The 13678-nt window shown below is 41.3% G+C and overlaps 1 protein-coding gene across 1 annotated transcript; it reads left to right on the top strand.

The window, feature by feature from the left end:
• The first annotated feature begins 1188 nt into the window (after window positions 1-1188).
• mycbpap (mycbp associated protein) lies at window positions 1189-12909 on the top strand. Its single transcript, XM_084558149.1, has 17 exons — window positions 1189-1426; window positions 1565-1671; window positions 1794-1984; window positions 2171-2273; window positions 2402-2552; window positions 2864-2982; window positions 4982-5106; window positions 5418-5526; window positions 6082-6274; window positions 6420-6607; window positions 6714-6860; window positions 8067-8165; window positions 8592-8734; window positions 8844-8971; window positions 9056-9201; window positions 10190-10363; window positions 12142-12909. Exons 1-17 carry the CDS (start codon window positions 1372-1374, stop codon window positions 12214-12216), a joined length of 2253 nt encoding a protein of 750 aa, XP_084414275.1. The 5' UTR covers window positions 1189-1371; the 3' UTR covers window positions 12217-12909.
• The last annotated feature ends 769 nt before the right edge of the window (window positions 12910-13678 follow it).

Below are 13678 nucleotides of genomic sequence, written 5' to 3'. Positions count from 1 at the left end.
TTTCCATTGCCTAAAATATTGTATTTATTTTATATAGGAAATGTAAACAATTAGGCTACTCCTTACTAAAAGAAAGAAAGAAAGAAAGTTTTGTTGCGTCCGTTGCCATGGTTACAGTTGAAGAAGCCTTTCCAGCTGAAGCGCAGAGCTAGCTTAGCTTGGTTAGCGGTGGTGCTATCTGTGCAGTGGCTGTCCGGTGCTATTTTTGACAGTTTTTAGAAGAAACGAACTGCAGGGAGTGACCGAAGAAACAGTTAAGACGTTATTCAGGTCAGCTATAACTTCCTATCTCTATTTTACCTGTGCCTGACCCTCTCCCTCCGCTGTCTTCGCAGGCTAACTGTCTCAGTGGTCATGGTTGTTTTTTTATTTCTGTCTGTAGCGACCAGGCACATTCTTTATGTATGCTTTGATGAAAAATGCACTCTTACGAGTATTTCGGTCCTCCTGAAGTATTAAAACCACCAAAAATATAGTTCAACAGAAATAATAATAGTCCGCTCATTACAGGATAGTACGTATTAGATTATGTATGTGTACACTCCTCCAAAGCTGCAGATGATATTTGTGCTTTTTTAGTTACTTCATATTAACTTCACCAGCAGCTCAGCTTCATTATCGCTCTGGATCAATAAAATTTATCAGATCATAACTCATAAAAAAAATTGTGTTTCTTTAATATTTATTTCATCTGTATATTACTCTGGATGTATGCATAATTACTGGTAATAAGTGAAGTTCAAGTACCTCAGGATTATACAATACTTAAAAATGTGCTTCATTTAATCATTGTTTTCACAGAGTCTGAGTGGGAAGCACTACACACAAAACCATGGCCAGTATGTTGGTGTATTCATTTTCAAATATGTGTAGAAACACTCCAGAAATTCTTTTTCTTCAATGCACAAGGGCATCTCTTTCCTTCAGAGAGTCTGGTCTGAAAAGCTGTGCTTCTTTGAATGGAGTAAGAGAAGAAACTTACAAAATACTTACAAAATCCAAGGATTTATTATTGTTATTGCAGCTGTGGAAATGATTACAGGGCATTGCTGGAAGAAGAGAAATTAACAGACTTACATAATCATGTCAGCCTTCCTTGTGTGTATGAACACTGATGTACTTTGTGCACAATGAAGTATAACCTCATTTCACTTTTTACTGCAACACGACACATTATATTCTCTGTGTGTAAAGATTACACTTTTCTTTTGCAGCATGATGATTTTTGTTTTCTGTTCCCCAGAGACTGAAAAGAAAAAAAGAGATCTCCAAAAGACACCTTATTTATTCTTTGTTAGAAAAATGCTTTGATTCCCATTATATGTTTAACTAAATATATTCTGACTGAAGGGCCATCAGAAATCAGAGCTCATGGACTGTATGCGTAAGACTTCACCGGCCGACTCCCAGTTTCTGGACTACACAGGTTAGTTGAATTTGTTTGACCTTGTGGATAGTAATCAACATTTGCCACTTGAATGGCTGAACCTATTGTAACTGGGAACAGATATAAGGCATAATATGCATTCTTGGACCTAAAGTGTAGCTCTTTTTTTGTCCCCAGGTCCAGAGGGGTTTCGATTTGATGACCAAGGGATGATTCTTCCACACAGCATCCTGGGTAGCTTAGAAGATTTCAAAAGATATCTGGAAGCCAAAGGGGAGACAGAGGTAAATTCATAACCATTTAATAAGCTTGTATTCTGTACAATAACTAATAGAACAGAAAAGTAGCAACTTTGCTGTGTTAGTAACTTGCTTTCTGCTTTCTTCTGTTCTCCATTCTCGACCAGTTGGCTCAGAGAATCCAGATGGCATCGAAAGATCCCCCATATGAGGCTACAGGGACGCATCACTATGAAGCTGTGGGGACGCGGGCAACTTCAGGCCACAACAGCATCCAGAGTCATGCCCTTCAGCATTGGGATAAACATATGAGACATCGTAGACAACAGCAGAACTTCTTATCTGGTGAGTTGTTTATGTGGGTAGCAGCATTATTATTGCATCATTATTATACAGTAGATTTCACCTGTATACGAATGCAGGTTTCTTATTTGAAGGAAATTATAGATCTATATATTTGTTAAAAATAATTAATTTAATAATTAAAAATAATTACGTTTGCATTAATGTCTCTGTCTTTTTCATGTCAAGGTGCTCTCAACAGGCCAGTCGAGAACTTGCTGATGAACCAATCTAACCATTTCAGAGAAATTCAGGAGCAGAGGGAGTTTCTAAACCAAGTCATGCCACTCATCCACTCTGGATATGTAAGACACACATTTGGTTTCTCAGATCTCCTCGGATCTGTAAGTTCTCTGAGAGAGTATCTCTTTGTTCTTCGGTTTCTAATGTCTCAGAAGCAGGTTTTCTGTCCCGTATGCCTTTCCTTCTCCAGGGTTATCGCGTGGGCAGTGAGTTTTGGAGTCTCCCGCAGCGTTATGGAGATGAAATGAGTGGTATCACAGCCACTCTGAGTCAGACTGAGCAGGGCAGACGGGAACCTGTAACACATGTAGGACAACCGAATAGCATACGCCAGGAATCCGGTACACACAGACACCTACGCTGTGTCCCAATTTTCCACCTCCGCCTCGTTCATGACCCTGTTTCTTCTGATTTGGCAGCATTTGCCTGAAATGCAGTGGTGTTTCAGATAAATAAAAAAATAATGATGTTTGAGATACAGTTGCAATTAAAGAACAGAAAATGCTTTAGAAATTAGATTAAACAACATAAATAGAAACATAACCATATGGACTGGTTGTATGGAAATGACAAAAATGGAAGACCTGCTGCACTCATTCTATTTCTGTAAGACTAACGCTATTATCTCTGTGGAAAATGTTTCATCCTCTAGGAATCATCTGTGCTAAGACAATGCGCCCAGGTTCTCGGACTTGGAACCAGAGTGCTTACCTACGACAACAGTTGCAGAAGCTCGGAGAGGTTTTACAGGACATGGACGCCAAAAAGCCAGTAAAAGTCACCTTTCTCTTCATTTCACTGTAGAAATAAGTAAAAAAAGAAAAAGAAAATGAATGAATGAATGAATGAATGAATGAATGAAATAGTAATAATAATAATCAGGGAGAGGCTACAGTCCCGTGGACCATAAACTTCTGAACAATATGTGTAGCTGTCACAGGAACATCAGGCTGCTTGGAGATGGTCTTCTAGCCTTTACCTTTATCACGCTAGTCTATAATTTTGTTTCTAATCTCCTGAGACAACTCTCTCCTAAGCTTTCTGTGGTCCACGTTCAGCGTGGTACACACTATGATAGCAAACAGCACAATAGACTGACTGATTCCAAAATTGAAGAAAACCTATGATGTTAATTACAGGACACACCTCATTTAACATGTCACTATGGTCAAATTATTTTCAATCTTTTCTAGGGGCACCATAATTTTTGTCCAGGCCACGGGTGCAGGGGCTCTTTGCTCTCTAGCTTGGTGTACCTTTACCTTTTTCATTATTCTGTTAACTCAAATACAGTATCTGATTTTCATTAGTTAATTTTCAGTAATTTTTTTATTTATTATTACTTACCAACAATAATGTCCATGTGTGTATATCTATTATGTAGGATTTATGCTTAGTAGACTAATGATCATATCCAGAGGGCCATTATAGGCCTGCCATGAGACAAATGCTGAATCTAAAAATATCTCTCTATATATTTTATTTCCACACAACTCGCGGCAGTGAGCTTCACAGTATTTTTAAATATTCCTCACGCACCTGCTACAGCACCCGCTTCTGACCTGAAAGATGTTAAACCAAATTCCAAGCCACATTATTCCTATTCCTTTTAACTGTGCACGCGAATCAAATCCTATATGCACCGCAAGGATCTAGAAAACGAACATTTTGTTTTAACACAAACAACTTCATTACTAGACCACTCGGCCCACCAAAGCTGCTCACACCCCTGGGACACTCTGTCTCAAGCTGCTGGAGCTGCTAGCTGCTCACAATCTGTCTGTATCTGCACAAACAGCCTGTGATCATCCAGCCTTGGGCACACTGTTCTGGATTTTCTGTGCAGGGAACAAACTACAAAACATGAGTGAGACAGACAAATACACATACGCTTGCATGGTTAGCCATATAACCACACACCTATACAAAACAGCTCACACCTTATTTAATGTGCGTTATATTTGTAGCCTGTAAAATGTACATTCACCGTACATATGCCTGATTAGACGGAGCTGTACAACCCTCCCATAATCACTAATGGTTGTTCACAAACATGCAGACACAGAAAAGGTACAGTTATGAAATCTAGAGCGTGTCCAGTCATAGAGTAGCACTGCTGAGATCTGTGTGCTTACAGAGTCCAAGAAAAGGGACAGAGCCTGCCTTAATTCCCTCTCTGCATCACAATGATTCCATCAGCAGGGGCAGGAGGCTCTGGGGTAAACACTTCATGTTCTCATTTGCAAGGCCAGTTCCTATTTAATCCTATTAAAACCCAAAGTAACAGGTGCTGATTTATTTTATTTATTATGGGATGGTTTATTCAAATTGCTTTTTTCTGTGTGTGTGTGTGTGGGGGGGGGGTTCAGCTGCTCATCTCCCTGGGGTACCGTTTCTTGCTGTCTTTTACACACACACGCACACACACACACACACACACACACACACGCACACACTCTGCCCAGCTCACGTGGAGTGGAGAGCAATAAAGTAAAGAACACTATAAATGTAAACTTTTCACTCAATTAATTTAAAACTCATTGAAGCACATCTTTTGTACAGACTGATAAGCTCAATTTGACCATTGATAGCTGTACAGCGTGTCCTACGACACTCTGTACTTTCATAGTGAAGATTATGTACCACCTATTTTTGCGCACTGTGGTTCACAGGACATAGCTGTTCATTGATGTTGGACTGAAAGGAACCTTGGGCAACCATAATGTTAAATGCACAAATAAACCACCACTCTGGGTCACTTTGATTGCAGGACATCAGTGGGCTGGAGGTGATTGGCTCGGGGAAGGCATTCACGTTCGTCACAATGAGTCATAGTCCCTTACTAGGGAAAGAAGAAGAGGAAAAGGAGCACACGGAGATGAAAAAGGAAAACCTGTAAGACACAACTATTTTCTTTAAGGACTCGCAAAAAAAAGCTTATCTAGACATAATACAGCATGTCAAAATCTTGCCAACTGTCTCTAATGCAAAGGCAGAAAGAAACACATGCAGCACATCTAAATCATTAAGTCAATGGTGCATCTCACCTATGATCTCACACCTCCAGGATAATAAGTGTTGAAATATCAGATCGCGTTCTATTTGGTCAAGGTGATCTTTAATGATTGTAACCTTTTAAAGCAGTAAAATTTGGTGTAGGTGTAGATGTATTCTGAGTAATATTGGTGTCTCAATGTCCTCCGCAGTGATCCACTGGGACAGTATGAGGATATTCAGTCAGATGTTCTGCACGTTCCTGCTTTGAGGTTCTGTGGTCAGCTTGCTAGATGGACTGGAAACTCTAACGCTAACCAGGTACAGAGAAGCTTTTACACAGTAGTTGGTCAGCAAGAATAAATTGCCGACAAGCCTCTATTTTGGACATGCCTTATTTCCACAGGTAATACCAACACTCCATCTGCTGTCTTGATGAACTCCACATTTCACTTTGCCGTTATCCCTGAATTATGTTTCCATGAATCTCAAGATCATTTTAAAGATAAACACCAAGAGTTTTGTTGACAGTAGCCTAATATTAAGCAGGAGTCCAACTAGAAGCAGCTGGATTAGCAGAATAATCTTCTGTTGTGATATTAGATCTTATTTGAGACTCAATCATTTGATTAATGGCATCTATGATAATTCTTAGAACAATAATTATGCAATTATATGTATAATCAATCATTTGAATAATGGCATATATGAGAATTAATAGTACGCATGGAGTCAAACAAACAATCTGTGTCTTAAATGAAACATTTGACCTCCTGATCTGTGATTGTATCTTAAGCACATGCAACATACTATATTAATTTCTTTTCTGCCTTTGATACTTAACACTTGATTGCTTCTCTAACACTCATTGACTAGGGAGAAGTAGGAATTAGTGCCACAATAGTCTTTGAGACCTTGACTGGAGAAAGAGCCTCTTCCCACCTGGAGCTGTGCAATGAGGGCAGTACGGCCATCTTCTACAGCTGGCAACAGCTTCCCGTGCCACACAGCTTCCCCAGCCTGCGTTCACGAACAAAGACTCCACACTTCTACTTCAATTCTTCCTCTGGTACACACACAAACATAATCAAACACCTGTTGTCAACTTTTGTACGTCACACGTTGTTTGCCCGTGTGTCAATCTATCATTTCATTCAGCTGGCACCTAACTAACCTCTCTTTTTGCTTTCTGATTTGCTTCACCACCCGTCAAGGCGTGATCCGTCCAGGTGACACCCAGTGGGTGGAGTTTATATTTAAGTCAGAGGAGCCAGGTATAACAACTGAACATTGGCAGCTAAACACCCATCCTGTTATGCTGCAAGGAGCATTAATGCAGGTCACACTGAGAGGAATGGCTCTATACCAGGACAAAACTGCAGACCAGAGGCTTTTCATAGAGGTAGCAAACTCTGTGTCTGCAAGGGACACGCAAAGGCCAGCAATAAAAATGTCACTGAAATGTTCATTAACAGAAATCAATATATGTTCTCTGTGTTTCTGAGTAGACAAAGCTTGAAAAGAAAGTATTGGTAAAAGTGTGTCGATCGATGGTGTACGAGTTGGTCTGGGGGGTCCACACACCAGAAAGACCCAGCTCTCCTGCAGATCTCTACATGACTACAGAGCAGCAGTTTCTGAACAAAAACCCCAAGGTAAATACTACTGGATGCAGTATATCCTTAAAGAAGATTGTTTGTTCAAATCCTTATTAAGATGTCAGTAGTGCCCACAAAGAAATAACTTACTAAAACTGTCATGCTTACTTTGTGTGATGAGTAATTTGAAATACGTTGCTCATCCTGTATCATGTATTTCATGCATGGAATCATACACTTTTATTTCCTCATGTTTATTTCGACCTGAACATTAGTCACACCACATCACTGTGGGGTGATGCACTCATGATTGTGTTTTCCTTTTTGACATTTCACTGATGAATGTCAGATGAAAGCAAGATTAGCCCATTATGGCTGCCCCTGCTCAACCTGAATTATGAAGTCCACATTCATTTACCATACTGTAATTGTATTATTACCATCATAATTCATGATAGCTCTTTAACTGCTGCTATCTAAAACTACTCACAGTTGCCTCTACAATAGAGCTTATGTTGCCATGGCAGTACAATAGGAACCTGGCTTTAACTGGGTTAAATGGAAGGCTGATTAGATTATTTTCTAGTGAATGTAGAGCACGACTGTCTAAAAAGACTCCTGATTTAATTCTCAACAGACGTGGGCAGCTGTGACTGAAAACAGCACTGAAAAGCGTAACCAAACAATAGGTTCAAAAACAATATCTCTTATTGTGGAAGTTCTCACGAGTAATTAGAATAAATGGAAAAATTTTCACATTTGTCGTCACCAGATGTTATGGCGACCCTTCACAGGTCAAGTGGTTACAGAAGATGAATGAATGAATGAATGAATTTAAGAGAAAACAAGTTGACAACAAGTAAAAAAAAAAAAAAAGAAAGAAACGACAAAAACATGGGGGCTCCTCTGTTGATAATATTGTTGCATATAATGACCAGTGTCTTTAATTGTTAATGTGTAGCATCCTCTATCGTTTTGAGAAAAGCAGTCCATTCCTCCCATTTCCTGGAAAAGGTTGCTCCTCTAGATCTGAGAGAGAAAGTCATGTTTTCCATTGAACACATTTCCTTCACTCTGCCCATCCATTGGTTCAGTTTTATGGGATTCAGTTGTATCATGTGGTTATCACTACAAGGTGTGGCACACTCCTCTTGGGTGAATAAAAAGGATGACATGCATCATGCTGAGAATATCTTATCTTTCATGTGTATGTTCATATACCCCAGCTGCTGCTCCTGACTCTTAACTCTGTCTTGGTCTTAGTTACAGTACATTCATCAGCCGGTGGAGGACTTAAAGAGACTGTGGCAGGAAGTAAATCATGGAGACACCTGGGACCTCTCTGTTGATACACTTCGACAGGTAAAGATAGGAGGCGCTTGTGAACCGGATAGCGATGAGGACTCACTGAACATAACTAGCCATTGGAGAACACTTCCAAAAACTAAAAACCTGCTGTTTTCTTTTGCACCAGCCATTTTTTGTTAACTGGTGTATGGTTACGTTGCTAGTCTCCTGTTGTGCTAGTTAAAATGCCCAACATAAAGTAAGTCACCAGAAACAAAATTCTAAAAACTACAATCATTCTCAATTCTTGCAGTGTAGATACAAAAAAATTATGTACTATCAGTTATTGGTTTTAGCAGTGTGGTTCCTAAGAACAATTCATCAGTACAAAGAAAGAACACATAGCAGAAACTTTTAGCTGGTTAAGTCAAAGGTATAGTTTCAAGGGCCTGTGTGTACAGAGTCACTGTATTGGTCCTCTAATTTTCCCCCATTCTTAAGGTTGTGCTATCTCTGCCCGATGAAGACTCAGCTCAGGACTCCCTCAGCAGAGAAAACGGTCTGGCTCGATTCAACGCTGTGTTTCTTCAGCTCTGTGAACCTTCTGAAGCAAAACATCACTCTTTAACCACTGCTGCAATAGGGTGAAATATGAGCACACAGTCATGTAGCCAACAGACCATCTCACCTATGATCTCACACCTCCAGGATAATAAGCTTATGGTTTATGATGGTGTGTGGTGCCCCCTGCAGGCAGCAGCTGTGGAGGAAACTGCTGGACACGATGGCCACTGAGGCCATGTGCCTCAGAAACCTTCTGGGCCTCCCAGAGAGAGCGATGTGGATCAATCAAAATGATGAATCAACAATCTGTGACGCTGGTGAGATTCACACACATTGGCACAGATACAGATGGATAGAGGTGGTGGGTTTGCGCTGCCTGCTACTATGTCTTTACATCACAGATTCGGCTGATGATATAAACACAGATGAGAAGAGTGAGAACAAGGGGGGTGCAGGTGCTAAAGTGGAGAGGAGTGGGTCGAAATCAAGATTAAAAGATGACAACAAAGAAGAGTCCAAGTCACCAGCAAATGAGAAATCAGTAGAGGTGAGTGGGAGTAAGAAAAAACTGTGTTGCTGACTAACATTCATCAGGATTGTAATATGTTTTGCCGCAGAGTGGCAGCAGAGTGAAAGATATTTTAAATATGAGTGTGAAAAAATGACACATACCCTTCAGCTGACGCTCAGCTGAACCAACCATGAGTCACTTTCACTATTTCAAACAATCTGTCTGTTCATAATTTATTTTCCTGCCATTCAAGCTCCTGTTGTCTTGTTACTACTGACTGCCTCCACAAAACTTGTTCACCTTGTGTCTCATGCTCATTAATGCATACAACGGCATTATATGCATTCACTGTGACTGTGGTTGTTCATGTTTTGGTAAAAGGTTAATGGTTAGGTGAGATAATGAGCAAAATTTGTGACATAGTATGCATTCCTTTTAATACACATCCACAGAGCATCCATCCTCATTATACCCAGTTCTATTCACAAATCTGAGCTTGAGGAACATTATTGAGGACGTTGCGCAAAGGTGACGATCTGCTGTGTTATGATGGCGTTCTTTGGTGGGAATATGGCCTTCAACCTATTACATCTCTCTCTACGTATTGTTCACCACATCATCCGAACCATTAGGCTTAGACTAGAGGCACAGTTTTGTGTGTATCACAACATATTTTGCTGAATGATTATTTCGTCTGTGTGGCAGTTGAGTCAGAGGTAAGGTACAGCCTATTACTCACAGGGTACCATGGTAACAGAACACTGTGTGAAAATGTGCACCTGCTCTCTGACTGTGTGCTCAGGGTGTGAATTAATAGCACCTGGACTGATCCAGGCCATCTGTGGCAGACGCACACACAGCTATACGTTAACGCAGCCAGCAGAGGATTTATTGCATGCCATGAAATATGTGACATAAGATGCCCAAGCCACTTACCAACCGTCTCAACATCCTGCACGTTCAGTAAATGATAGCTTTCTCTTGTGCATTATAACTTGTCTGTCTTTTCATCCTATGTACAAAGGAGAGCAAGAAAAAAGGGAAAAGGAGGGATGAAGTAGGGAAGCAATCAAAGGAAAAGCAAGGGAAGGAGTCTGTCTCAGTGACTGATACCTGTCCAGAGACCATAAGTCAACAGTCTATGGATGACCCAAATCTTGAGCTAGAGATGATTTATGGAAGGCTCCTGCACAGAAAGGCAAGTCATTTAATTATCTTCCAGCATTGATGGAAAATTCAATTGACTTATCATAAGGAGTACTGCTCATCCTTTATGGTATGTATTGCTGTCTTTGACTCTGGAGGATGTTCCCAAGTTTGAAAAAAGAACTGATAAATGTCAATAGGTGGTCTCGGGGTTGAGCTGGAGACAATCTAACTTTTAACAGAAGGTCTGCTTTATGACCTTTGCGAAACATGGGCACTTATGAGACAAGTAGGGGTCTACTGAAATGCACTTACACAGGGAGAAATGTACAATTCTGCTTTTTCACTTTTTTGACTCTTGCTAAAGTGTCTGTGAAGATTGGCAGGCAGCCACATCTTTAGTTCACCCTAAGAACAAAACACCTGGACAAAAGCTGAGCAGGCAATGAATGCAGTTCAATTCAGTGAGGAATGCACAGACTTGTACACACCACTGTTAAATGCCATCTTTTTGTGATGTAAAAAAAGTAAGACCAAAATTAATAATTTCAGAACTTTTCCACCTTTAATGTGACCTATAACCTGAACAGCTCTATTGGAAAAATGAAATATTTTAGGACGATGGTAGTAAAAGTAAAAAACTAAACCTGACGTTTCCTTAGTCACATCTTACCGCAATAGCCAAAGAAGAGTTTCAAAGCATCAGATGGATCTCATTGTTAAAAGGTATCAGCCAGGAGAAGTACTGTCTGTGTCGTACACATGACAACAATCTCCTGTATTTTTCATGTGTCTCGGCTACAGGGTAGGGTGGCAAGATGGAAGCCCTTTCTTACAAAGAAAAACATCAGCAGAATCTGGCTAAATTTTGCAAAAACACATTTGAAGTTTCCCAAAAGCATGTGGGAAATGTATTATGGTCTGATGAAACCAAGGTGGAACTTTTTGGCCATAACTCCAAAAGTTATGTTTGGCGTTAAACCAACACTGCACATCACCAAAAGAATGCCATACCCGCAGTGAAGCATGGTCTGTTTTTCTTCATCTGGAACTGGGGCCTTAGTCAAGGTGGAGGAAATTATGAACAGTTCCAAATACCAGTCAATGTTGGCACAAAACCTGAAGAGGAACTTTGTATTTCAGCATGACAATGACCCAAAGCATACATCCAAATCAACAAAATAATGGCTTCACCAGAAGAAGATTAACATTTTGGAATGGCCCAGCCCGGGCCCAGACCTGAATCCTATTGAAAATCTGTGGGGTGATCTGAGGGCTGTGTTTATTTTTACTACCCTCCCTCAAAATTATTTCCTTTTTTTTTTTCCATTGAGTTGTAAAGGTTTCATTAAAGGTAGAAAAAGTTCTGAAATGAATGATTTTGGTCTTATATTTTTACACCGCAAAAACCTGGCATTTAACAGTGGTTTGTAGACATATTTTATCCATTGTATGTTGTGGAAACAACACAACAACCTCACAAATGCATGGCTCAGAACAGGAGAGCTATTCAGATCAGGACTCAGCAGTCCACGTCCACCTGAAACCCCCCTCTTAAAGGGTTAGTGAGTATTGGTCCTTAGGCCTTGATCATGAGAGTTTCAGGAGGGCCCACTCACAGATGTTTTGGAATAAAACCTAACCTCAACACCAGTTTGCTAGATCTGAAGTAGTAGAGTTGTGAAATGTGATGTAATGTAATCTTTGTTTTAGACATACCAAGGAATATCTTGATTTTAAAATCAGGATATCTGCTGCTACTTTAGTCTGAACCGTTGTTTTGCAGTAGTGAACCATTACAAACCTACTATCACTTCATGTGTCTGGCAGGTTTATGCTCTGATGGAGGACCTAGTGGATGACCTCTGTGACCTGATGGATGAGCTTAATGAACATGACTATTAACTCTGGAGCGTATGGAATATGTAGCCTAATAAAACTTTCACATGTGTACCTTATTTTGTTTTGACATTTTTTTCTATCACAGCGGAAATGTGGGAGTCGTGTCTGTCCTGTCTCATTCGCTCTTTTAAACTCATCATCGGATGAGAAGGTTGACGGCATCGCTGACTGTGCAAACGACGCGCACCCGTGCGTCCCCGCCTCTCTGTTTTACGCGGCCCGCTGTGATTGCTGTGTGTGCTGTGCGTGCTCGGCCTGCCTCCCGGTGCCGTGTGCGTGTGTGGACGGGGCTGCTCTGGGAGAGAGAGGAGGGGGTGAGTGAGCCGTGTGCTGTGGTTTATCCTCGTCCTATGCGGATTTCACCGCTCGCTGTCTCGCACCATCCAGGGGTAGGCCGGGATGTTAGACGCTGACGTTCCCTTTTAAAGGATCCCTCTAACACTCGCTGCTCGGCTCTTCAGCCACGCTGGCTGGATATAGGCTGGGTGGATAATTGTGGTTGCTCTTCTTGGTGGATAGCTGTTATCGACGCTGAGGACTTGGACAGGAGAGGAGCAGAGAGGCGAGGATGCTCCGTGCACAAGGCGACAGATGAGCAGTGGACATGGTAAGCGGCATGCAGCTGGAATGTACTTATGTACTCTCCTTTTTGGTGAATGCTCTCAGTGACTTGTATTGATGTTACTGACTCTGTGTTACCAGTGTGCGACAACTCCAGCAGTAGTTGGCCTTTTCGCTCTGGAATCTGCGCTACACATGGCAACCTGCACAGGGAATCCAGTGAGTGCCATTCGGGGGGGGGGGGGGGGTTATGCAGACCCACCTCCTCCCATCAACACCTGCAAAACAGTGACGGGAGTAGGCTCTATATTCAGGCACAAATAACCAGCCTTTAGCTTAATCTGAACCTCCAAACTCATCCCTAATCCCGACCCGTGATGCTTAATCTGACTGTAACGCCAAACAGCTAAAGAGCCGACTCTATAAACTTGGAATTGAATATCTGTTCCCTGACAAATAGTACAGAGGCTTCCACCTGCTTCCACAGCACGCATGCGCGTCGACAGGCGTAGACAACGGCGTGACGTAAATTGTGTGAGCGATTTGACGCATCAGATCGTCAAAGTTCACGTTTCTTTTGCCAGTGTGAAAAACGTGTAGTATTTCAGTGTATTATGAAATGATTCACATCTATGAACAGATACCTGTCTCCCCGGAGACCAGAGCAGCACAGCTTGGAAGATTTCATCAGCTGACTCTACCTGGAATGGCTCTTGATTTTAGTGACAGCGGCCCAGAGAGATTTAGTTTGAGTTAATACGCCTGGATGAGTCATTTGAATGTAAGCTGTGAGTCAGAAAATAAGCCCATACCCCAGTAAAACCTCCACGGGGTTGCGGGAGTCCTTCTGTTCACTGTTTGTCCCCATGCTGTTCTAACTTGAACAAATACACACATTAAAAAT

This window comes from Chelon labrosus, assembly GCF_963514085.1.
Source record: "Chelon labrosus genome assembly, chromosome: 2".
NCBI classification, from domain to species: domain Eukaryota; kingdom Metazoa; phylum Chordata; class Actinopteri; order Mugiliformes; family Mugilidae; genus Chelon; species Chelon labrosus.
The sequence above is the reverse complement of the archived record's forward strand: the minus strand, read 5'-3'. Positions and strand labels throughout refer to the sequence as shown.